Genomic DNA, 24975 nt, shown 5'->3' on the forward strand with positions numbered 1-24975 from the left:
TCATCAAGCACATGGAGCCTTTCTTGTGGCCTTTTTGAAGAGGCACCATTTAGCCTTTTAAACGATCTTTGTACTTGCACGAAGACGGAACCTCACTCTGAACTGAATCAAACTCTTAAGTCTCATGCAATATGACAGTAATAATAAATCTAACAAACATTCTCTACTACATTTACACGCATTTTTGCAAATGCTCTTCAGTGGTTATACAAATGACGGTGGGGTCAACTGGGTTTACACAGTGATCTAGGGAGCAAACAGCATTCAGTGGATGGAAAACAGGTTGTAAGATGACAATGTGGAAGACAGTATAGAACAACAAAAACGTCTCATCCTGCTGGATATACATCTAGATTTAAAAAGCTGTTTATTCAGTTACCTAAGCTTAGAATGTTTTACATATCCTTCTCCTGTAAATTAAGGAAGACTCAGATTAACCTCAAAAGGCAAGTACTTTCTGTAACTTCTGTCAGCAATATGCTCATGACTTTTAGAAAAATCATGTAAATTGGCATGTGATAACTACTTAGCTTGCAAGCTGGTTTTTTTTTTTTTTTTTTTTAGCTGGAGTCTTGCTCTGTTGCCAGGCTGGAGTGCAGTGGCATGATCTCGGCTCACTGCAACCTCCGACTCCCTGGTTCAAGCTATTCTCCTGCCTCAGCCTCCCAAGTAGCTGGGATTACAGGCACGAGCCACCATGCCCAGCTAATTTTTGTATTTTTAGTACAGACGGGGTTTCACCATGTTGGCCAGGATGGTCTCAATCTCTGGACCTCGTGATCCACCCGCCTCGGCCTCCCAAAGTGCTTGCACACCTTCTGATGATGCTCAAATGAATACTGTTTGGCAGCCAAAGGAAAAGGAGGGGGTTAACAATGGTCTATGTGTATATACTTAACAAAGCCATCACCATAAATAGCTGCACAAGAGTGGTAGCAGATGGGGAGAAAAAGCAATGAACTTGATTATGTCCACAATTAACCAGAAGAAAAACAGTACGCTGAGTCCTCATGTAGGCCTCCAGTTGACAATACTGATGCAGGTCAATTTGGTTGCTGTCCAAGTTTTTTTGGGGGAGAGAGGTATGGGGTAAAAGGGGAGCCGTCATCGAGGCTACTAAGGATAGAATGGCAAGTAGTAGACTAAAGGGGAAGGATGTAAAACAAGACATTAGTTGGCAAGATTATTTTAATTTTAGAAGTGCTGGTACACTGGGGGTACAGTGTGTAATCCCAACACTTTGGAAGGCTGATGTGGAAGGACTGATTGAGCCCAGGAGTTTGAGACCAGCCTGGGCAACATAACAAGACCTAATCTCCGTAAAAAAAAAAAATTGTTAAAGTTAGCTGGGCATGGTGGCATGCACCTGTAGTCCCAGCTACTCAGAAAGCTGAGGTGGGAGGATCACTTGAGTCCAGGAGTTCAAAGCTGCAATGAGCTATGATGGCACCACTGCACTCCAGCATGAGCAAGAGTGAGACTCGGTCTCTAAAAAAAAGAAATGCTTGTACAAAGCAAATTTACACTCATATATATATATATATATATAGTAATTATAATTATAGATTACAATACCTTTTAGCAACTCTTACTCATTAGAAGAAATACTGTATTTAATACAGTACAGTCACAAAATTCCTTTTAACTCAAATACTTTTTCTCCCTTAGAGTTGTTTCTGTTTCTGACACAGTACTACAGGACCAATTCACACTTCGAAATCATTTCAGTGGGTGAGAACTGGTTTCGCTCTTACTGGAGCTCATCAGCTGTAGGCAACTGGTCAAGAAACAATTTTTTACTTGCCTTAAAGTCAACCATTACCCACTCTGGAACTTATTTTTTAATGAAAGAACTCACATTTCTACAAAATTATTTCCATACAAGAGCCATGTAAATGAAAACACTGTCTTCTGGTTCCATTTCCTGTTTTTCTAATTAGCAGTATAAACAACAAAAAATTCAGGTTTGATAAACTGCAAATATTGCCCCTATATATAACATCACTATTATAAAATCTAAGATTGGTTCGAGGTATTTTTCAGACCCTGCATTTTGATGGACCAGCTGGTGCCTGCCACCTGGACCACTAAACTGGCTCAACTGGTCTTCTGACTTAGCACAAGAAGACAGCTTCAACCCACCATGAGTCATCCCCGACCCAACCAATCAGCATTCCCCATTCCCTAGCCCCCTGCCCACCAAATTATCCTTAAAAAACCCTAGTCTCCTAATTTTCAGGGAGATTGGTTTGAGTAATTCACTTCTTACCACTACTTGGCTGGCTCTGCATTTCTTAAAACTTTCTCTATTGCAATACTGCTATCTCAGTAAACTGCCTCTATCTGTGCAGCAGGCAAGAACCTGTCAGGCGATTACAAACTCACAGATATTTAGTAACAGGTTATCAAACAAACTAGTCTCATGCAAAGGTACTAAGAAATACATTTCCAAACTAGATGTTCATTTTTACCAAATACATATTGAGCATCTATTAATATGTGTAGGCACTATTCTAGGTATTGGGAACATGGCAGTGAATAAAACAGAAATCCTCATTTTATTCTTTGTGTTTTACTGCCAATAAACACTACAGTATTATGAATTCTACAGTATTTAATGTTACAGTATTTTAACTTTAAGGTTTGCCAGGGCTCCATCAGAAGCTAAGTAAGAAATGCATAAGTGTTTTAAGTCTATTAAGAGAAACTGGGCTTCATTCACAGACTATAAATTTTTAAATTATAAACTGTAGTACCATTCTTTTTTTTTTTTTTCTTTGAGATGGAGTCTCACTCTGTCACCCAGGCTGGAATGCAGTGGTGCCATCTTGGCTCACTGCAACCTCTGCCTCCTGGGTTCCAGCGATTCCCCTGCTCAGCCTCCCAAGTAGCTGGGATTACAGGGGTGTGCCACCATACCCAGCTAATTTTTGTATTTTTAGTAAAGGTGGGGTTTCACCATGTTAGCCAGGCTGTCTTGAACTCCTGACCTCAAGCGATCCACCGGCCTCAGCCTCCCAAAGTGCTAGGATTACAGGCATGAACCCCCGTGCCCAGCCCATACCATTCTTAAATAATACCAGTTGTACACTTCTCAAGTAATATCCATTAAGCAAACTGAACTTGAGACCACTCCTGTTCTTCAATATAATGGTTTACTGTCCTTTGTAGGAAAAGTACCTACATTAAAAGAGTTTTTATTATCCAAAAACACCTTGAAAGCAGCATAAACAAAAGAATAACATCTTTCTGACTAGTTCCATCAAGATTTTGATATTGCAATTAATGTCAGAAGTAAAATCAAATCAAAAACGCATCCACACAGTTCAATGTAACCTGCTCACAACCCCCAAATAACTGACTTTTAAAAGACACTTTCTGGATAAAGCTAGCTATTTACTTATTTATTTATGTTTAGAAACAGGGTCTCATTCTGTCATTCAGGCTGGAATGCAGTGGCTCAATCATAGGTCACTGCAGCTTCAAACTTCTGGGTTCAAGCAATCATCTCACTTAAGCCTCCCAAGTAGATAAGACTACAGGTGCATGCCACCATACTAGCTAATATTTATAACTTAGCTTTTTAAAAACAGAATAATAGGATGGAAAAGAACTTGTGTAAGAAACATGAAAATGTTTTATGTGATGAAAATACCTGACACTTAAGTTTCATACAAGGTGAATTTATGCAGATCAAATTCTGCTTTTAAAAGATAAAAACCGAGAGGGCTATTTCAAAAAAAAAAATTGTAAAGTTCTACAAAAAGAAGAAATAATTTTTAAATTAGTCACATCTTATTAAGCTTTTGGGTAAAAGTTAACTTTTTATTATTAGAGACAGGGTCTTGTTCTGTCACCCAGGTTGGAGTGCAGTCAGAGGTCACTTGCAGCCTTAAATTCCTGGGCTCAACTGATCCGCCCATCTCACCCTCCTAAGAAGCTGGCACTACAGGTATATGCCGCCAAACCCAGCTAATTTTTAAAAATGTTTTGTAGAGATGGAGTCTTGCTATGTTGCCCAGGGTGATCTCAAACTACTGCGTCAAGCAATCTTCTCACTTCAACCCCCCAAAAGTGCTGTGATTACAGATGTGAGCCACCATGGTTGGCACAAATTTAACTGTAATATACTGAGTTTAAGTGAAACATAGCACTAGAATAAAAAAGTTTCCTTTAGTTCACCAGTTTGAAAAGTTTGTTTTATGAGACCAAGGTTATTTATCCCTGTGGGGGTATGTTTAGCTTTACAATCCAGACTCAGGGCAAGAACTTTATGATATGTGCATTATATCTCTCTCACACACACACACACACACACACACGCACAAAGATGTTTAAAAAAAAAAAGACTTGAGCAATAGATGCGGCAAGACCCCCACCCTCCACCAACTCCCAAATAGTACCAAATCCTGTGATAGGCTAACAGGACAAAGAGAAATTATGGTCCATCAAAATTCCATGAAAAAGAGGGTCAGTGGCCACATCATAGTTCACATTATCAAGTTACACCATATATGTCATATCAGCTCGGTAATTTTACGTCACCTACAAATACTTTAAAATACTAAAGCAGAAAGTTACCAGAAATAACTTTCTACTAATACAGAAATCTAATTTGAAGATTGCACTTGCACTTTAATGAGTCTAAGAAAACATGAAAAATATTATCAGCTAATTTTCCTCCAAATCTGAAAACGAATAAAGTAGGTAAAAAAAAAATCTGACCTATAGTTCCTTTTTCAAAAAGGAGGGCTCTCAGGCCTTCTTTTACAGGTGGCTCACACCTGTAATCCCAGCACTTTGGGAGGCCGAGATGGGAGGATCAAATGAGGCCAGGAATTAAGAGACCAGCCTGGGAAACATAGCAAGACCTGGTCTATAAAAAATAATAATATATATTTTTTAATTAAAAAGATTAGCATGGTGGCCCCTGCCTGTTGTCCTAGCTACTCAGGAGGCTAAGGCAGGAGGATTGCTTGAGCCCAGGAGTTCAAGGCTACAGTGAATTATGATCATACCACTATACTCCAGCCTGGGTGACAGATTAAGATCTTGTCTCAAAAAACTAAACAAAATGAAGGCTAGTATCTTTTAAAAAAATTTTTTTTCAAGTTATAAGCCTGCATTACATTAAAAAGTTTGGGTTAATGTTTAAATTTTGAAGACACCTTTGGCCAGAGTTGGTTAATTTGGTATGCTCTAGTTTATTAAAAACATGAACTGATAATCTACTGTGGGATTATGTAGTAAGTGCTGTAGACACTACATAGTCTACATAATCCTACAACTATCAGTTCATGTGTCTTAATGATAGACAAATGTTAATAAGAAATACACTCACAATCCAATCAAAACTATGCTGGGGCTGATTTCCACTTTGTGTCTACTGTCCCTTCATCTCAGTATTTTTCCTTTTTTTTTACTTTTTAGCCCAAATACATTTTTAAAATCTCAGTAGCTAAGAAAGTTCAAAGCAGTTTGAAACAATAAATTATCTATGCTCTCACTGCTGCCCCTAAAATGAATACTAAGTATAACATTTGCAATACTGTAAACTCAGTGATATGTTTATGAGAAATTGAAGAACCAGTTTTAGTTATTTTAAGGTAAAGATAACAGAAAAACCTAAGTTTTACTAAAAGAAAAAAAATTTCAGGGTAAGGATTCTTACTTTAACACGAAACTGTTGCATGAATTTGAGAAACTAGAGCAGATTAACTAGTCCTTCTTCAAAGGGAAAGATTATTTTCTAAATCTCCAAATAAAGCTGCTTTGTGCTTCAACCTACTGTCTCTTCCCTAGAGTCAGTATACTGCAATGCTTTTATCTTCACTCCATGATGTCAACATAAAGCTGCAAATAGATGTTTCTAAACTGAATATACTAAGCAATCATCATCAGCTATGCTGTCACTGCAGAGCATTAAAGGACAACTCTCTAGTTTATGGGTGAAGAAACTAAAAGGTTAGAGTGGTCACTGTGATACACACCAGCCAACCCTTTCCGTTAGCAATAAATAGGACTCAAAAGCCAATGACACACTATGGAATCTCCACTGTTGAAAGAAACCTTAAGTTTACATGCAGTTATTCTGAATGTAACAGGGCCTTTAAAAAACAAATACAATCTATGCATTTCCAGGGAGAATCTTCAGTAATCATACGTTTGCCTACTATGCTGTAAAAAGTTGTTTTAATTCTTAATACTGCAAGATTCGTGATATGTTCACTGCATTAAAAATAACATGAAAAGACCAAAAATAAAAGACAAAAATGAACCTGGCCAATCATTACTGTTTTTTATCTGTGTAATGTTGGATAAAGAATTGAAGTTACACAGGGAACAGTGTACATTACACACAGAGACAGTTCAGTTTCACTATCAATCTCTCTTGAACCTGAATCCTTCCCACGAGATGAACACTCGGTAAATATTAAGGTGTACTTGATAGTTGGGAAAGCCACACCCACAACTAGCATACCTAAATAGATAATAATAGCAGATTAATTTCTTCTGAATGACTACCAGCACACCTCTTGAAACCCTGATTTACTGCACACCTTAGAAGACAACACCCGGCCTATCGTTTTGGAAGAAACAAAAAGCTGGGCATCAAAGGAACATGACACACATGCAGAGAAAACGGCCAAGTACCTGGGACTGTACTGCGTATTTTTACTATATTCTCTCTTCTGATTCCCATAGGTAACAAGATTATCAAGTGAAAGAAGTAGGATTCTAATCCAGATGTTCTGACTCGAAATCCAGGACTTTTTCCTCTAAACAAAATCAAGATGGGAATATTAGCTGAAGTTGTTAAACTGTTAACAGCTAAGAAATAATCACACCTGCATTGTTTCCCAAGATTGCTACTTAGGGACACGTGGAAGGGTTTTTGTTTTGTTTTTGCCATTTTTCATTACTGATGGAGACATAAATCTGAAACCCCTTCCTTACCAACCAAGGTTTATGAAATGCCTTGACGTCCTTGAAAGACAACATAAAGAACAGTATCCACCACTCCAAAGAATCATTTCTAAGGAACTTAGAATCACAGTAATGGAAGTGTTTCGAAGAGGGTAACAAGTCTTCACAACAGTAAATATAAAACACCCACATATAGTCAACTTGAGACGAAAAACGAAATAGGCGATTGAGTCTAGGAAAGAATCTCGAGCAGGTGGGGTTTGGCTGCAGTTCACACGCAGCCCAGGCAATGGGCTCGAATTCAGACGCTCTCGAGGCACAGCCCCCACGACCCCCGCTGACCCCTCTTCGCCACCTCCAAGGTCCCGGAAGCGAAGAGGGAAGGCAGGGAGAGGAAAGGGCTTGAAACCCGTTCCCCAGCCCTCCCCTTCCTCCGCGCCCTCGAAGGAGCCAGGTGGGGAGCCGGCTCGACCTCGACCTCGACCTCGCCCTCGCCCCCGCCCTGGGACGTGCAGGAAGGAGCGGAAGGTTGGCAGCCCCACCGCACCGCCACCGCGACTCCCCGGTGTGCCCCGAGTGCCCCTCAGACACTCACCCCACTTATCCAAGCCTCAGGCCACACCCTAACGAGGCTGCTGGAGCTCTGGCTCAGGGGTCAACCTTTCCATAGCGGGGTCCAACCAGCCAAGAGTGGGAGGAAAAGACCGCGGTGAGAAACACAGCCGACGCCTCACTCAGCCGCCGCTTCCCCAAACCCCTGCGGAGCTGACACATCAACAAAGATGGCGGCGACACCGAAGCCGGCCCGGTTACAGCTGAGGGGGCGGGGGCTCCCTGGAGGAACCAATCAGCGCAGCGCGGGCGGGGTGACGCAGCACACCTTGAGGTCCTGGGTAACCTGTCTGCAGTGGGCTGGGCTGGCGGAGCTCGCCTCCCACCTCGCGGCCCGGGAGGCCCCACCTCGCGGCCCGGGAGGCCCCGCCCCGCACTCCGCCTAGCTGGGCATCCAAGCCTCAGCGACCTGGAGAGCCAGGTCTCCTGCCTCTTGGTCGGGTTCTTCCTTTTAAGCTCCTCCCGACCCACGCAGGCTGTTTCTTTCTGCAGGACGCTCTTGTTGGCTATTACTCCTCCTCACCCTTTGGCCTGCATGAGTCAGGGACATAAAGCAATAAAAGAGAATTTGAAATTGTGGCTTCCCGGCTCTGATGCGTAAACCTTGCACCTTACGTGGGCGGAGTCGGCTGGAGCAGGCTACCTGCCAGGTCGACGATTCAGCCCTGGGGGAGACCTCTGGGGGTTCCATAACAGCGCGTTCGTGTCTTCAGCGTGGCGCTACTGCCATTGTTTAATAATAAACTGTCGGTGCCTTCGTCTCTGGCTTCAGGCTGAGTGCACTGATGGTAGGAAGTGTCCTCTCCCGGCTGAGTAACCTGGCACACAGCATGGCAACAAAAAGTGTATTGGGTACAGTTGCCTCGCCCGGCCCAGAGAAGGAAGGTCAGCAGTTCAGTCTCTGGAGGTTTTGCAAACCTCCTCAGTCCGGGGAAACGATGTTCTTTGGTTTAGGACTTACATCTCATGAATGAAAATAGCTAATGCAGACGATTCTGCAATGTAAGAGTTTGTAAAGCAAAACTTAATACTGTTAAGCGTCTTCGATACTGTTGGCAAAACACACACACGGAGGTGTAATGGCCCCTCACTCCTCCTTAAATGAAGGTACTACATTGAAGCACATTTTGCAGTTAAAGTGTCTTGTCATAGAAAATGAATGATTTGACTTTAAAACAATAAATCGACCAAACCTTCCTAGGGAGACATTAATCCAAGGGGAAAAAACTGAAGAAACCTTAAGCTGTTTTCAGTACTCGTCAGTAATAACATTGGTATTACTATTTCTGAATATTTCTGAATTTATAATTACTATAAAGTATATAAATGTATCTTTGTGAACCAAGTTTTTCACCATAAGATAAAAGAAATACAAATATAAACCAAAGACATTACATTAAAATTCTACAATCCTATATTTGAATTTACAAATATCAGAATTAACTCATGGTACATTTTTTTCATGAAAAAAAAAAAGGTGTGTCCACTGAGAACTCCTAGAACAGTGACCAACCCATTGCACACTCCTGTTCCCCAGATTATGATCTCTAAAGAGCATTGCCCCAAAAAAGTTACCTTGGCTTCTCTTAGAGGTTAAGTGCTGATTCCCAGTAGGGGCAAGAAATATGCAACATAGCCTAGGACATATCGGTTGTAGCAGAAAGCAAGGAAGAAAAGCAAAGATAATATGAACTGTGCCCAAAAGACTCAGAAGGCAGTTTAAAGATGCCCCAACTTCTCAAACAGGACAAATTTAGCATTCAAAAATAATAACAGCAACTGGTTGAGATGCACTATGTAAAAAAATCAGAGTGCATTTTTTTTTTAATGTCATTGACCCTCTTGGAAAGATGCCAACTAATCATTACAATCTGAGAACTGATAAAGGTAAAGAATCAAGCATTCATCCTACCTTTCCTGTTGCAAACTGAATGTCAATCAAATAGTCAATGTGGGGAAGCTCTTCTCTATAGAACTCCATGTAATAATTGCAGAAAGAAAGATAGATGATCACCATTTTGCAAACCCTGATGAAATAATGGGTCTAGGTAATGATCATCTGTGAATCTAGAACCATTAGATGAAAAACTGATAGGAAGCTTCGTATTGTAATGGATGGATGGGGCTGGCACCACTTGAACCTACTAGATCAATCTTAATATCCTCCAAAGTGAAACAACTACATACTATGTATTTTCTGAAATGCTACAGTAGAGAAGCACAACACCACCTGTGAAGTATTCCTGCCAGGGGGATGCAATCAACAAAATTGAATGGAAAAAAAAACCCTGCAGTTACTGCAATAAATTGCAAGTACAGGATTTAAAGAGAAACGCCTTTTAAAAATATATCACTGAGTGCAAATACAGGATGTTTTGATCCTGATTTGAACATAACGATTTAAGATAACATTTGAATGGCTGGGTGTGGTGGCTCACACCTGTAATCCCAGCACTTTGGGAGGCCAAGGTGGGCTGTTTGAGCTCAGGAGTTTGAGACCAGCCTGGGCAACACAGTGGGATCCCATCTCTAAAAAGAAAATTAAAAAATAACATTTGAGGTATCTGGAAATGTTTAGTATTAATTTTATGATATTAAGAAATTATGGCCAGGCACTATGGCTCACACTTGTAATCCCAGCTACTGAGGTGGGGTGATGGCTTGAGTCCAGCAGTTCAAGACTGCAGTGAACTATGACTGTGCCACTGCACTCTAGTCTGGGTGGCAGAGCAAGACCCTGCCAGAAAGAGAGGAAAGGAGAAAAAGGAGAAAGGAAAGCAAGAGAAATTATTGTTTTTAAAGTTGGGATAAGTTTTGGTGATGTTACTTAAAAGTGATAATCTCTTAAAGACAGCCACTTATAATATTTTTGGATGAAAAGATACAATATCTCAGAAAGTAATAAAGTGCTTAACAAGCAAAATACCACCTGATGATAGTATGTGAAGGAACAGAAACCAACTGAAAGAGCTCCCTGTGGCCAAAGCTGGAAAAATCTGAGCAAGGAAATACAGTAGTTTTGGATTATAAAAGTATAAAATAAATATCCATGAGTCCATTATTAAATTAGTAAATGGAGAAGAGACAAATCTCCCATGCAGAAGAATTTCAAATAATTTCTGTAGATACTGCATCCTCAAAGTGGAACAACATAACTCCCTACTCCTTAAATGTGGGCTTCAAATAATAGCTTCCTTCCAAAGGGTATAGTATGAAAAGGGAAGGGGAAAAAGAAAGAATATAGTAGAAAGACCCAACAAACACTACCACAGCCAGATGACCAAATCCTACATCAATTGTCATAATCATATTCATAGGATGTACGCTTGATATGATGCAATAAAAATGGCATTTTTACCTCTGTGGTCTTCCTTCCAATAACCCGTAACTCCTTTCCTACCAGCAGAAAAACATCAGACAAATTCCAAAAGTAGGGCATCCTACAAAAGGCCTGAGAGTACTCCTGGAAACTTGACGTCAAGGTCATCAAAACAAAGTCTAAGGAAGTCCCATGGCCAAGAAGAGCCTAAGGATCCATGAAAACTAAATGTAATATGATATCCTGATGAGATCTTGCAACAGAAAAGGGACAGTAGGTAAAAACGAAGGAAATCAAAAAGATGGGCTTTAGTTAATAGTGTATCAATGTTGGTTCCTTGGTTCCTTAATTGTAACAAATGTAACATGCTAACAGACCATGCTAATAATAGGGGAAACAATGTGGCTTCTGTCAGAACTCTGTACAGCACTTTCTTTTCTTTCTTTCTTTCTTTCTTTTCTTTTCTTTTTTCTTTTTTTTTTTTTTTGAGACAGTCTCTCTTTGTTGCTCAGGCTGGAGTGCAGTGGCAGTGATCTTGGCTCAGTGAAACCTCCACCTTCTGGGTGCAGGCAATCCTCCTGCCTTAGTTTCCCAAGTAGCTGGGATTACAGGCACCCGCCACCACACCTAGCTAATTTTTTTTTAATTTTTTAATTTTGAGTAGAGACGGGGTTTCACCACGTTGGCCAGGCTGGTCTCGAACTCCAGACCTCAAGTGATCTGCCTGCCTCGGCCTCCCAAAGTGCTGGGATTACAGATGTGAGCCACCGCGCCCAGTCAGCACTTTCATTTCACTATTCTGTAAATCTGAAACTGCTCTAAAAAATAAATTTAAAAGATAGATCAACTAAAGAAAAAAAAAATCAGGCTTTTAAAGAATTGAAGTTAGTGAAGTTAGTTTTATTCAGAGTCTTACTGAGGACTGCAACCAGTGAGAGCCCAGAGAATTTCTGTTAAACTACTCCAAAGCAGTGGGTCAGCACACTTTAAATATTAGGTGGTAGAGGTTCTGCCCAGGGGTTACATTAAAAGTGCCCAGAAGCTATATAAGATCAAAATATTTTCAAAGTTTGGGTGCGAGAGTAAGTCTAGGCATCATCATTAATCTTGTCCGTTATGTACAGAAAAAGGCAAGGGCTAGATCTCTGAAAAGAAGGTATCTTTTCTAAAAATGCAGTGATTCTGAGAGGTGGGAACCTGAGTTCTATCCTGCTTACGCAGTCTTCAAGGCATTCTTCTGGAGGGCTGAGATGTTACTAAGTCAGGGGGTCTGAAATGCTGACAAACACAAAGAACAAACATGGCTTTTTCACAGTGAGGGAGGACTATGCTGGGGGCCAGAAGCGGACGTTCGCTACTTTGTCTCACATTTACAATTCTCGGATTTGCTTCAAAACATTGCCCGAAGAGTGCCTGGGCTGCAGATGTAGACAAGATTAACCATGAATTGATAAGGTAGAAACAAGATGATAGGTACACAAGGGTTCCCTTATGAAATTGTTAGAAAAGTTCCATGGCAAACAAAACAAAAAAAAAACAAAACCAAACTTAAAAAGCTTGTCTTTAAGTAACACACCAACAGGTATAATCACATGCCCTCAGTCAGGAAGAAAAGAAAAAAAGTATGAGCACGTGTGTGTTTAGTTTCCAAGACCAGACAGAGGCAGTTGATTCATTTGGAAAATCTTGGAAGACCTTTAAGTGGCCACGGTGACCCAAGTGACCTTCGAGGAGACAAAGTCTGCATCTTTGCACCCAAAATTTGCCCAAGGCGTTGCCAGAGACATCTTTCTAGAAGAAGCTAGAACAAAATAAAAGTTTCTGCAAAGGAACTTTTTGAGCCTGCAACTAGAGCACAAGCTGCTTCCGGGGAAGGCGGAGGGAGCACGTGGGCACATTGAGTTGCACGTGGACGCGGAGTGCGCAGGCGTGCGCTGGAGTCAGGAGAGCGCACTGGGGATTGGAGGCGAGGTGAGTGCTGGGCGCCTCCCAGGCGGCGGGGCTCCCAGCATCGGCAGTCGCCACCACCGCCAGGCCGCAGAGACAGGTTCGGGTCCGCGGTCCTCTTGCCTCTTTCCAGGTCAGGGTTCCCAGGCGTATAGGGGAGGGAGAGGGCCTGCATGAAGGGGAAGGGAGGGGGCTTCGGTCGTTGGGGACCAGACGTTGGGCGCTGGACGTTGAGGTTGGGCGTTGAGCGGGTACAAGAGGCCTGGAAGTGGAGAGAGGAGACTTGGAACCTTGGCTGCGAAGGGCAGGTCTAAGGTTGGAGGGTTTGGTGTGGGAGGATTCTCTATGAGTTTGGAAATAGCGCTTCCGGGGCATCACTCCTTCAAATGCAAACGTTCACCCTCTCTCTAAGAGAAACTTGCATGTGGATTCACTGCCTTCGTTTGACTAAAAATTACGATACAAACAGTGTTAACACTTACTAGACTTTTTTTTCCCTACTTTCCTCCTATAGGAAAGAAAGATGCGCTAGGGCATTTACTTAGATGTGGGTCAGCTGGCGCTGGTTTGTTTAAGGAGTGCCTGCTGTGTGCCAATAGCTTTTCCGGGCCCTAGGGTTCTTGCTATAAATACGTTAGCCCTGCTGGGCTTCCGAACTAAGGGAGCTGATGCTTCCAGCTTCCTTAGTGAGGTAGCACGGTGCTGTATGCTTAAATCCAAGGCCGTGGAGTCTGACCTGCGTTTTTATCTAAACTGTGTAAGGTGCTGGCCCTGGGTGGTTTGGTAAGTTATTCCAACTTCCCACGTGTCCCTTGTTTATCTGTAGGAATAACGAAATAAAAATACTTTAGTCCTCAAATTATTTTCATCTTAAGCCTGCAAGCTGGTTCCACAGGAATGGAAGAAATTTTGTGCTTGTAGGAGTGGTATAAAAGTAAAGCAGAAATAATAGCTGCCCTTTCAGCCCTTAGGAAGTACTAGCCACTGTGCTAAGTGATTTATTTCGTCTCTCATTAAATTCTCGTGATTAGGATTTGTGAGGAAGTTAACTACTGCCCTCTGCGTTTTGCAGTCGCTGAATCCTAGAAAGATGAAGTGATTTGCCCAAGATAGCGTGGCTAAATGAGGAAGACCAGACTTACCTGGCTGACTTAAGAGCTCATGCTTTACCGAACCGTTGCGTTTTGTCTGTTTAAAACCGGAGTGTTTTTGTTTGTTTGTTTGTTCTTTGAGACAGAGTTTCACTCTTGTTCCCCAGGCTGGAGTGCAGTGGCGCGATCCCAGCTCACTGCAACCTCCACCTCCCGGGTTCAAGCGATTCTCCTGCTTCAGCCTGCTAAGTAGCTGGGATTACAGGCCAGCCACCAAGCCCTGCTAATTTTTGTATTTTTAGTAGAGACAGGGTTTCACTATCTTGGCCAGGCTGGTCTCAAACTCCTCACCTCAGGTGATCTGCCCGCCTCGGCCTCCAAAGTGCTGGGATTACAGGCGTGAGCCACCGCGCCCAGCTAAAACCGGAGTATTTTCTTTGAGTAGAATGGTTCTTGCAGAATACATGGGGTTGCCGGGAAGACAAAAGCAAACATCAGAGAAGGAAAAAAATGACAGCTGAATATCTCTGCATGCACTTTTGTTGTTAAAAGAACTCTAGCCTGTGGTATCCTAGAGGGAAAAGAAATGACTTACCCCACTATTCATAGTGTATCTTAGGAAGCCCCCAGCAACATCAGGGAGGACCGGTAGGATTCCAAAGAAAAGAGGGTCTACCCTTAGGGAGCTTCAGGTCTTACTGGGTTCAAAGCGTGAAGTACAGAACAAAGAGATCTAGAAAGCTGAGCCTCATTTTTGCCTGTAGAACTATAGAAAACATTCACTTTCAGTCCACTACTCTTCTAGTACATCAGTGATTCCTAATTCTAAGAAAATGAGGTACTCATTAGAGAAATGTTGAGACCCTTCTAGTTAACCTTTTATGTTAGCTGAATCAACATTTAATTACTGTGGATTCCAGAATGATTAAATATATTTTTATTTATCACTAGTAGCATGAAAAAAATAGTAGATTGTATATAGGGGAAATTATTTTAAAATTGGGTGAGGTTAGCCCATGTGGCTTCAGGGCCTGTGCAGCAATAATCTGTCACATTTGTTTACCTGGGTATCAAGTCTAAAGCCTGAGGTTGGGAATCACAGTATTATGCCATAGGGCCTGCCTACTTGTGATTCACATATTCCCAGTGGTTGACACAGGATGAAACCAAGTAGGAATAGATGCTAAGTCTTATTGGTGTTTTGTAATGTTAAAAATTCACGGCCGAGTGTGGTGGCTCACACCTGTAATTCCAGCACTTCGGGAGGCCCAGGCGGGCGGATCACCTGAGGTTAGGAGTTTGAGACCAGTCTGGTGAAACCCCGTCTCTACTAAAAATACAAAAATTAGCCGGGCGTGGTGGGGCATGCCTGTAGTCCCAGCTATTTGGGAGGCTGGGGCAGGAGAATTGTTTGAACCCAGGATGCGGAGGTTGCAGTGAGCCGGAGATCATGCCGCTGCACTCCATTCTGGGCAACGGAGCGAGACAACATCTCAAAAAAAAAAAAAAAAAATCACCCTTAAAAGCCTGTATCCCGGTTGTGGTGGCTGCCTAAATCTATGCCTGCGTTACATTCATAGAACTGTAAATCAAAGAAATCAAAGTCCATGTAATGGTATGATAATTACATATTTAAAAATAAATTCCAAAAGGTTTTAGGTGACTGAATGTTTTATCTGGATTCACAGTAGTACTGGCCACCTGCTCCAAAAGTTAATGCATAAATGGTAGTGTTCAAAGTCAGGGACATCCTGACTTTCCTGTTGACAGGCTGCCAACCCGTGTCTGGAATCCTGTGTTCTATTATGAGAGTCATGTCAGTATAAGAGTCTCAGATGTTTTTGAAAGGTTGTGGTCACAGGGCAGCAACAGCTGGGAAGGGGAACCATTTTACAAAAAACACTGCAGCACAATTGGCTGTCCCGAATGAAAGGAAACAAGAAGTTTGTGGTCCCGGAACAGGTGTAGATGTCTATTTGCCTTGGGTGTTGTAACGAAAATTCTTGAATAGGGTGAGTCCTTCAAACATTCTCCAAATAGGGTGGACCTTCTTTTAAGTAAAAATTCTCTTTATTTGCTACTTAAACTTTATCGTGAGTCTAACGCGGATGTTGTTTCTAAAGTCAAATATATTTACTAATTTTTGGATTTTGGAGGAATCATTGTGAGACATGAAGTTTTGTTATTAAATTTCAGTAAACCTCAGAGCCTGATGTGCTTCTCCACTTAAGACTGCCAGATGTTATTTCAGACAGCAAGTGTCATTTTCCCTGTCCAGGTTGGCATGAAAACAGTGCAATAGTGCATTTAAAATAGTTTTTTATCATACGAATGTCTTTTTTTTTTTTTTTTTTTTGATACTGAGTCTTGCTCTGTAGCCCAGACTGGAATGCAGTGGCATGATCTCGGCTCACTGCAAGCTCTGCCTCCTGGGTTCATGCCATTCTTCTGCCTCGGCCTCCCGAGTAGCTGGGGCTACAGGCACCCGCCACCACGCCCGGCTAATTTTTTGCATTTTTAGTAGAGATGGGGTTTCACTGTGTTAGCCAGGATGGTCTCCATCTCCTGACCTTGTGATCTGCCCGCCTCAGCCTCCCAAAGTGCTGGGATTATAGGCGTGAGCCACCGGGTCCGGACTATCATACGAATATCTTTTGAATGCCTAGTTCTATAAAGCACCATGGTGGATATTGCAGGAAGTCAGAGGTATTTTTGTTTAGATTTTTAAAAATAAGAGTTCCTGCACTCAAGCGACTTAAAATAATTTAAATGACAGATATAATTGTCTATAGGTAACTGTAATACAGGGTATTGAGGCGCTGACTGTAGATTGATTGGCAGCATGAGTTACTAAGTAAGGACAGTGTTATGAAAGACTATCTCAGGTGTAATACACAGCAGCATACTGAGGATCCAACTCAGTGTCTTGAGAAGATGACTATACGCTAGTTTTATGGTTTAAATATTGCTGTGATCCTTTACTTGATTTAGAATTGTTACCACATTTTTAGAGAAAAGGTTTACTATTAGATGATACTTCAGTCTTAAAAATGTTTTCATCTATAAAAATGATTCATTCAATATAATTTGGAAAATGGAAAAGACAGTGAAAAAGATATCCTCATCAACCCACCTACCCCAGAATACTCATTGTTATTTATAATGTAATATGTTTCATTCATCTTTTTTTAACCTGGAGTTTTGAGTTTCTTTTGCAGTTATAATTATATTGAATATACAGGTTTTTTCCTGCTTTTTCATTTGCCATTCTAACAGACATCGTATAGTGTTTCTGGAAACTAAGATTCTGAATGATAGTATAATAGGCTGTCTATTAAAGGCATCACAGTTAACTTTCTTTTTTTTTTTTTTTTTTTTTTTTGAAACAGTCTCGCTTCGTTGCCCAAGCTGGAGTGCAGTGGCGCAATTTTGGCTCGCTGCAACCTCTGCCTCCCAGGTTCAGGTGATTCTCCCACCTCAGCCTCCTGAGTAGCTGGGATTACAGGAGCCCACCACTCCTTGGCCTCCCAAAGTGCTGAGATTACAGGTGTGAGCCACTGCGTCCGTGCCTTTTTTGCTATTTTAAATGGGACATTTTTATATATGGGATTTTTTGGTATTTAGGATTATTTTAATGGCATGATTTCTAGATGTAGAGGTACCAAGTCAGTGACTAGGAATGCTTTTTAAAAACATACATAGATATATATGTATATATTTCTAAATTGCTTCCCAGAAAGAGCATATTAATTTATACTCCCTTCAGTAATGAGTGGCTTAATTTTTTAATTGCACCCACTAGGCAGAAAATGCATACTTATTTCAATTTTAATTTTTTTACTGTAAATAGGGTTGAATGTTTTTCCCCTTATGTTTATGAACCTATCTTCTTCCTCACTGCATTCTGTTCATGCCTTTTTGTCATTTATTTTACTGTATTGATTCGCCTGCAGATAACAGCTTATTTGATGCCTCAGCGTGTCTCTGCATAGGCAAACCAGAGCTGGAGTGATGACGTGAAGGAACCGCCAGACACACTTGGCTCTGCATTTTCTCCTTCACCATCCTCAGGCTGTGCTTATTACTCCCTGGTTACAAAATGGGTGATAAGTCTCCAGGCCTCAGGACCGTGTTGCAGGAAGAAAGGGGTGAAGGCCTGTGCTAGCCACATCTGTCCCTGTTCTTTAGGATAGGGAAGAGCTTTCTCAGAAGCCCCCTCAGGAGAACTCTGTGGCCAGTATTGTCGCTAACTCTAGCTGGCAAGTCAGAGGTTGAATAGCATTTGAGTCTGCTACAGTATCTGGAGATTCTTAATATTTATCCCACTTTTGAAAAGGTATCAAATTCGTCATCTTTGTGGTAGTATTTCCTGGACTCTTTACTATTTTGTTAAGTTTTAATTGTCACATGGTTATGTTTGCTATCATGTCCTTTGTGATTTTTTTTAACCACTTTTAAACTAAAGAAACTCTTCACCTGTGGCTATTGCAGGCTGATTCTCTGTGAAGCATAATCTGAGATGGAGATTTGTGTGTATTGTGATGAGTGAGTGTGGCCTGTATGATACTAGTTTTTTTTTGTAGTCGAGGTGGTTTTTGCAGTCCAGTATATACTCAGTGTTGAAAAAAAGGAATATTCTTGGTTGTATTAGTCCCAATTAGGTCAAGTTTATTGTTACTCATACAGTCTTTACTATTGCGTGTTTTCTGAGTAGTAGTTGTCTAAGATAGATGTGTCCTAATCATAGTGGACTGAATTTCTTCTCCTTCAGTCAGGTTTTGTTTTACACACCTCAAAACAACATTATAATGATTCAAAGATTCCTGGCTGCTTTATCTCCTTGGAGTGTTTGTTTTTTGTTTTTGAGACAGAGTCTCATTCTGTTGCCCAGACTGGCGTGCAGTGGTGTCATCTCTGCTCACTGCAACCTCTGACTCCTGGGTTCAAGCTATTCTCCTGCCTCAGCCTCCTGAGTAGCTGGGACTACAGGTGCGTGCCACCACACCCAGCTAATTTTGGTATTTTTAATAGAGACAGGGTTTCACCATGTTGGTCAGGCTGGTCTTGAACTCCTGACCTCAAGTAATCCACCTGCCTTGGCCTCCCAAAATGCTTGGATTACAGGCATGAGCCACTGTGCCCAGCCTGTGTTTTCTTAATCAATGTAAAATATCTTCACATGTCTCAATAGTTTCTACCTTGAGTTTGATTTTATGTGCTACTGATATTAACATTACATTTATTTTTATTTTATTTTTTTTAATTTCAAGGCAGAGTTTTGCTCTTGTTGCCCAGGCTAGAGTGCAATGGTGTGATCTTGGCTCACTGTAACCTCCACCTCCCAGGATCAAGTCATTCTCCTGCCTCAGCCTTCCGAGCAGCTGGGATTACAGGCATACGCCACCACACCTGGCTAATTTTTTGTATTTTTCGTAGAGACGGAGTTTCACCATGTTGTCCAGGCTGTCATCTTGAACGCCTTACCTCAGGTGATCCACCTGCCTTAGCTTCCCAAAGTTCTTGAATTACAGGCATGAGCGACCGTGCCCGGCCTAACATTACATCTTTTAGTTGTTTGCATAGCGCATATTTTAGTCCTTTTATTTGGAACCTTACCATATAATTTGGTTATATGTTTTCCTTTTGTGCCTAACATTTTACTGAATAATTTTCTCCCTGAGTTTATCTCTTTTTTCTCTTTTAACTAAGACTAACTCATTGATACTTGGATTACTTGGGTTTGATTCTGTCATCTTACTTGATGTTTTCTGTACTTGAATTTTTTTTTTCTGTTGGATTAAGATTTCCTGTGATTTTAAAGTTATGTATTCTGTTTCTGTTTGTCTGTGAGTTACTCTAATATTTTAATGCACATTCTTTGTATTTCTTATACAGAGTCTAGACTTTATTCCTCCCCCCACCACCACCTGATTCCCCTGGAGTTTTTTTGTTTGTTTGTTTTTTGAGATGGAGTCTCGCTGTGTCGCCCAGGTTGAAGTGCGGTGGCGCAATCTCGGCTCACTGCAAGCTCCGCCTCCCGGGTTCATGCCATTCTCCTGCCTCAGCCTCCTGGGTAGCTGGGACTACAGGCACCCGCCACCACGCCTGGCTAATTTTTTTGTATTTTTAGTAGAGACGGGGTTTCACCGTGTTAGCCAGGATGATCTCAATCTCCTGACCTCGTGATCCACCTGCCTCAGCCTCCCAAAGTGCTGGGATTACAGGCGTGAGCCACTGCGCCCAGCCTTTATTTTTCTTTTGTAATTGAACGACGTTGCTCTCTTATTACACAAAACATTGCAGTTCTCAGCCTGTCCCTTCAATTTAGTCGTGCTTATCCATATAGTTTTACTTCCCCTGGCAGCTGCAGGATCGCCCCCATCGCTGCCCACCTGCAGTCATTCTGTTAGGGGTCTTCTCAGGGTCTGGTCCAATAAGAGTTCCCTACCTTCGAGGGTGCCGGTATAGTTTTGTTTTTATTTCATTATCTTGTCTGTATTCTCATTGGATTAGGTTAGGCCTAATTTAAAATAAGAAATGAGATAATAAGTTGTAGGACACCAACTGCTATTTATTTTTTTTCTATTCAAGACCATGTTAAACAACATTTAGATATTACTCATGCCAGTTTCAGCTGTGACATTTTTCCTCCCGCTCAGCCATTTTGGGAGCAAAGCTATCAGTCACTACTTCGGAAAGAAGAGGTGTTTGTCCCTTTTAATTCCCCTGGGCAGGCACTTAGAATTCTTTAAGAGTAACGGAAAAACAAGCCACCCTCTTTTGTGGATAGAGGTTTCTCAGAGACACTTTGTGACAAATTAAACTTGGAAAGCTTGCAACATTTCCAACTTATTTTCAGAGAAAGATGCATAGATAGGTCCTTAAAAGCAGTAGGTATAAATTACAATTTGTGGAAGTTCAGCTGGAGATGATCAAAGCAGAGGCCTTGGCAAAATGGGAGGGAAGAGGGGTCAGCTGAGATGGATTGTGAAGCCTGCGCAGGATGGTCAGGCAGTGAGTGCGAGGGAATTCTGGGCAGAGGGTTCAGCATATTCAAGGATTGGATGTAGCATAAAGTAGGAGAGGGTAGAGGGATTCTGAGAAGGTAGAAAGGTAGGTGACGACCTAATTTAAACACATCTCTTCCGTTGCATTTTGCCATTAAAGTGTAAGCTTTAGGTTGGGAATATTTTAAAACATGAAAGACCTTTTCAATTTGTGTTGCCTCAAAAGCTTTTAAAAGGAATGGTGTTGAACGCTGAGACTTTTGATTTTTCATGAGTTGGTCTGTTGATTTCTGTTAGAGTTCATACTTAACAGAGAACTGATGTTTTTCCTGTGTCTTGTTGGCCAAGTTTTGATGTCATGGTTATATCTGCTTTGGAATCATTTTATAAGCATTATCTGTTACATAAATATATTTGGGAGAATTCCTCTGAGCCTGCAGTTGTTCTGAAATTTTGAAATTAAAAGTTGTCTCTTAAATACATTTCTCTCCTTAGGCCTCGATGAGTGTTAAATCGCCATTTAATATGATGTCAAGAAATAATTTGGAAGCACCTCCTTGTAAGATGACAGAGCCATTTAATTTTGAGAAAAATGAAAACAAGCTTCCACCACATGAGTCTTTAAGAAGTCCTGGAACACTTCCTAACCACCCTAATTTCAGGCTGAAAAGCTCAGAGAATGGAAATAAAAAGAACAATTTTTTGCTTTGTGAGCAAACCAAACAATATTTGGCTAGTCAGGAAGACAATTCAGTTTCTTCAAACCCTAATGGCATCAACGGAGAAGTAGTTGGCCCCAAAGGAGACAGGAAAAAATTGCCAGCAGGTGAGTGAAAACCACAGCCTTCCTACTTTTGATTCTCATGGTTTCTGTGACTTACCAGAAGTATATATAACCACATACCAGTGGGCTATTAACAGAACAGGCACATGACTACCTTACCGTATTTGCATTTCATTATTAATTTAGAAGGAAAAACCAGATACCACCAAGTGGCTACCTTTGGCTTCGTTAATCTCAGAAAAAATTCCTGGGGGGAGAATGAGCTTTTTTCCCCACAGAGGACTATACTAGGAATGTAGAAATGAAACACTCTGGCTTTTTTATAGGTGTTCTAAAGATTGACCGTTATCTTAAAAATACTGTGCAAACTTCATGCATATATTGCAAAGATATAGCTAAGATTTTAACTGGTTTCATGTGATTTATTTTATCATTCCTTTAGTTCCAGTTTTAAAAACCTTTCTTGGCTGGGTGAGGTGGCTCATGCCTGTAATCCTAGCACTTTGGGAGGCCGAGGTGGGCAGATCATGAGGTCAGGAGTTCGAGACCAGCTTGGCCAACATGGTGAAACCCCATCTCTACTAAAAATACAAAAACTAGCCAGGCGTGGTGGCACAAGCCTGTAGTTCCAGCTACTTGAGAGGCTGAGGCAGGAGAATCGCTTGAACCTGGGAGGCAGAGGTTGCAGTGAGCTGACATCGTGCCACTGCACTCCAGCCTGGTGACAGAGCGATACTCTGTCTCAAAACAAAATAAAACAAAATAAAAAAAAAAAAACAAAAAACTTTTCTAAAGAGGTTAGGACCTGGTAGAATTTAGCCTCTTTGAAGGTATATGAGTTGTGGTCTTTTAACATGGTGATATAATTCTCAGAATGTGTGCTTGGGCCTCTGGGCTTCCCCAAGAGGTCAAAACTGTTTTCCTCACAGTATTTGTCTTTTCTACTATGCCACCTTTTATACTAATGGTGCAAAAGCAAATTATTAGCTCAGCTTAAGGCAGGAGCGCCAACCTGAGTTTTTCATCGTCATGCGCTTATAGTTAAAAGGAAAACCAGAAATGCCAACTTCAGTTAAAAATGCGCTTGACTGAGCAGTAAAAAGTATTCTGTTAAATCTTGACCATTGTGTGCAGTATTTTTAGTATTTGTGTAATGAAATGGGAATTACTCCTAACTTTTATCTTCTGAAGTAGGAAAAGCATGTGTGCAATTGAGTTGTGAGCTGAAGAGAAACTCTCCTCTTGGAACATACTTTTTACTTGAAAAGATGGACACACTGGTATTCAGACTTACCTGGCAAGCATTTTCTCAAAAATTAACAAAGTGAGCCCTTTACTTCAAGGAAAACAGCTGACATATTTTGTCAGTGACAGAGTTCAAGCTTTCAAGCAATTTCAGATTTTAGGAAACTTGTGTCTGCCACTTTGAGCTTAAGGACTTCCCAAGACAGACTTTTCTGGTGAGATGCATGGTGATATTAACACATGAATATTAATATTTTTATTTGGAGACAGTCTCACTCTGTCACCCAAGCTGAAGTGCAATGGCACAATCATGGCTTACTACGGCCTCAAACCCCTGGGCACAAACGATCCTCCTGCCTCAGCCTCCCAAAACCCTGGGATTACGGGCATGAACCACCACACCAGGCCCTAACACATGAATTTTTGCTATTGCATAATGAAATGTGTCAACATTTGGAAATGCTGCATATAACTCAATGAACCTGTCTTTTCCAAATGACCAATGCATGGTATTGCAGTCATGCATGGGCAGAAATCCAAAGTGCAGGATAATGAGTGAATTCTAACGTAACAATATGAAAAGTTCCTTGATGTGGTTTTAGAGTTCATATTGCTTCTAACCCTATACCACTTGTTTTGGTGTACTATTAAAGGCAGATATCCACAATTAACAGAGGAGAACATTAAGTATTCCTCCTCGTTGCAAATACCTGTCTCTGGGAGGCCAAACTCTCTTTTTTCAGATACCAAAAACAGAAGCAACATTTCACTGAGTTGAAGGCAAAAGCTGTATATGAATCCAGCTGTCTTCTGTTAAGCCAATCATTAATGATATGCAAAAATGTGTAATTCTTCTATATTTTGTTTTGAAAAATATAGTTTTTAAAAATTATCAGCATGTAATGCATTTATTTTTAAACGGATGTTTAAATTTAGTTTTAATTTCTAATACAGTAAATATTGATTGAAATAAGCCATGTAAACAAAAGCTCTATATAGGGTCCTCGGCTTTTAAGAGTGCAGAGGGTTTCTGAAACCAGAAAATTTGAGAACTGCTGCCTTAGTGAATGGAGAAAAGTTCACAATGAGAGGAGCACTAGTCAAAATTTTGAACAAGTTCTTTTACTTATATTTTTAGTTTTTTTCAAGACGGAGTCTCACTCTGTTGCCTGGGCTGGAATGCAATGGCACCATCTCAGCTCACTGAAACCTCCACCTCCCAGGTTCAAGCGGTTCTCCTACCTCAGCCTCCTGAGTAGTTGGGATTACAAGCGTGCACCACCATGCCCAGCTAATTTTTGTATTTTTAGTAGAGACGGGGTTTCACCATGTTGGCCAGGCTGGTCTTGAACTCCTGACCTCAAGTGATCCACCTGCCTTGGCCTCCCAAAGTGCTGGGATTATAGGGGTGAGCCACCGTGCCCAGCTAAGTCCTTATTTTCTGTTGGGAAAAGTAGGATTTTGCTTATGTTCTGGTGTAGCTATAAGGTCATTGTAGTATAGCCCTGTTACTTGCATATCACCTAATGACACTATTTTTCATTATTAGCAATAAAAAGTATTATTTGGCTTTTATTTGAAATTGTGTTTTTCCTCCCCAGGAAACTCGGTGTCACCACCAAGTGCTGAAAGTAATTCACCACCCAAAGAAGTGAATACTGTAAGTTATTTTATTGTTGTGTGCTTGTTTGGGTAAAAGATTCTAAACATGTTTTATTTATTTAATAAAGAAGTGTTCAATTTATAGGTATCATTCAAGATCAAATGTTTTTTCTTTTGTGTACATTTTTAAAAAAATAAAACTTTCTTAGGTTATTGTAGATTCACATGCAGTTGTAAGAAATAATGGAGATCCTGTGTAGTCTTTCACCTATTTCGCCCATGGTAACATGCTGCAGAGCTATAGTACAATATCACAACTGGGTTATTGATACTGACACCATCAAGATACGGAACATTTCCATCACTACAAGGGTCCGTTATATACCTTGTTGCTTATGTTCTGGTGTAGCCAATCCACTTTTACTTCTGCCCCTGCCCTCT

The 24975-nt window shown here is 41.1% G+C and overlaps 2 protein-coding genes across 6 annotated transcripts in view; one reads left to right on the plus strand and one right to left on the minus strand.

Moving 5' to 3' along the window:
• Nucleotides 1-7880, minus strand: part of CCDC186 (coiled-coil domain containing 186) — a 54417-nt gene extending 46537 nt beyond the window's left edge. Inside the window, exons 1-2 of one of the 3 annotated variants that reach the window (XM_024253058.3) lie at nt 7523-7746; nt 6655-6779 (exon numbers count right to left, since the gene is read on the minus strand). The gene's annotated coding sequence lies outside the window, so the exon portion shown is untranslated. 3 annotated transcript variants of the gene reach the window in all.
• Nucleotides 7881-12776: 4896 nt separating this feature from the next.
• Nucleotides 12777-24975, plus strand: part of TDRD1 (tudor domain containing 1) — a 50704-nt gene continuing 38505 nt past the window's right edge. The window contains exons 1-4 of one of the 3 annotated variants that reach the window (XM_054522905.2): nt 12777-12905; nt 17286-17443; nt 21399-21729; nt 24534-24592. In XM_054522905.2, the coding sequence (XP_054378880.2) occupies nt 21405-21729; nt 24534-24592 (384 nt within the window). In that variant the 5' untranslated portion in view covers nt 12777-12905; nt 17286-17443; nt 21399-21404. Of the gene's footprint in view, nt 12939-17285; nt 17444-21398; nt 21730-24533; nt 24593-24975 lie in introns of all 3 variants that reach the window. The other 2 variants (XM_054522904.2, XM_054522902.2) reach the window with 2 other exon arrangements.

This window comes from Pongo abelii, chromosome 8 (assembly GCF_028885655.2).
Source record: "Pongo abelii isolate AG06213 chromosome 8, NHGRI_mPonAbe1-v2.0_pri, whole genome shotgun sequence".
NCBI classification, from domain to species: Eukaryota; Metazoa; Chordata; class Mammalia; order Primates; family Hominidae; genus Pongo; species Pongo abelii.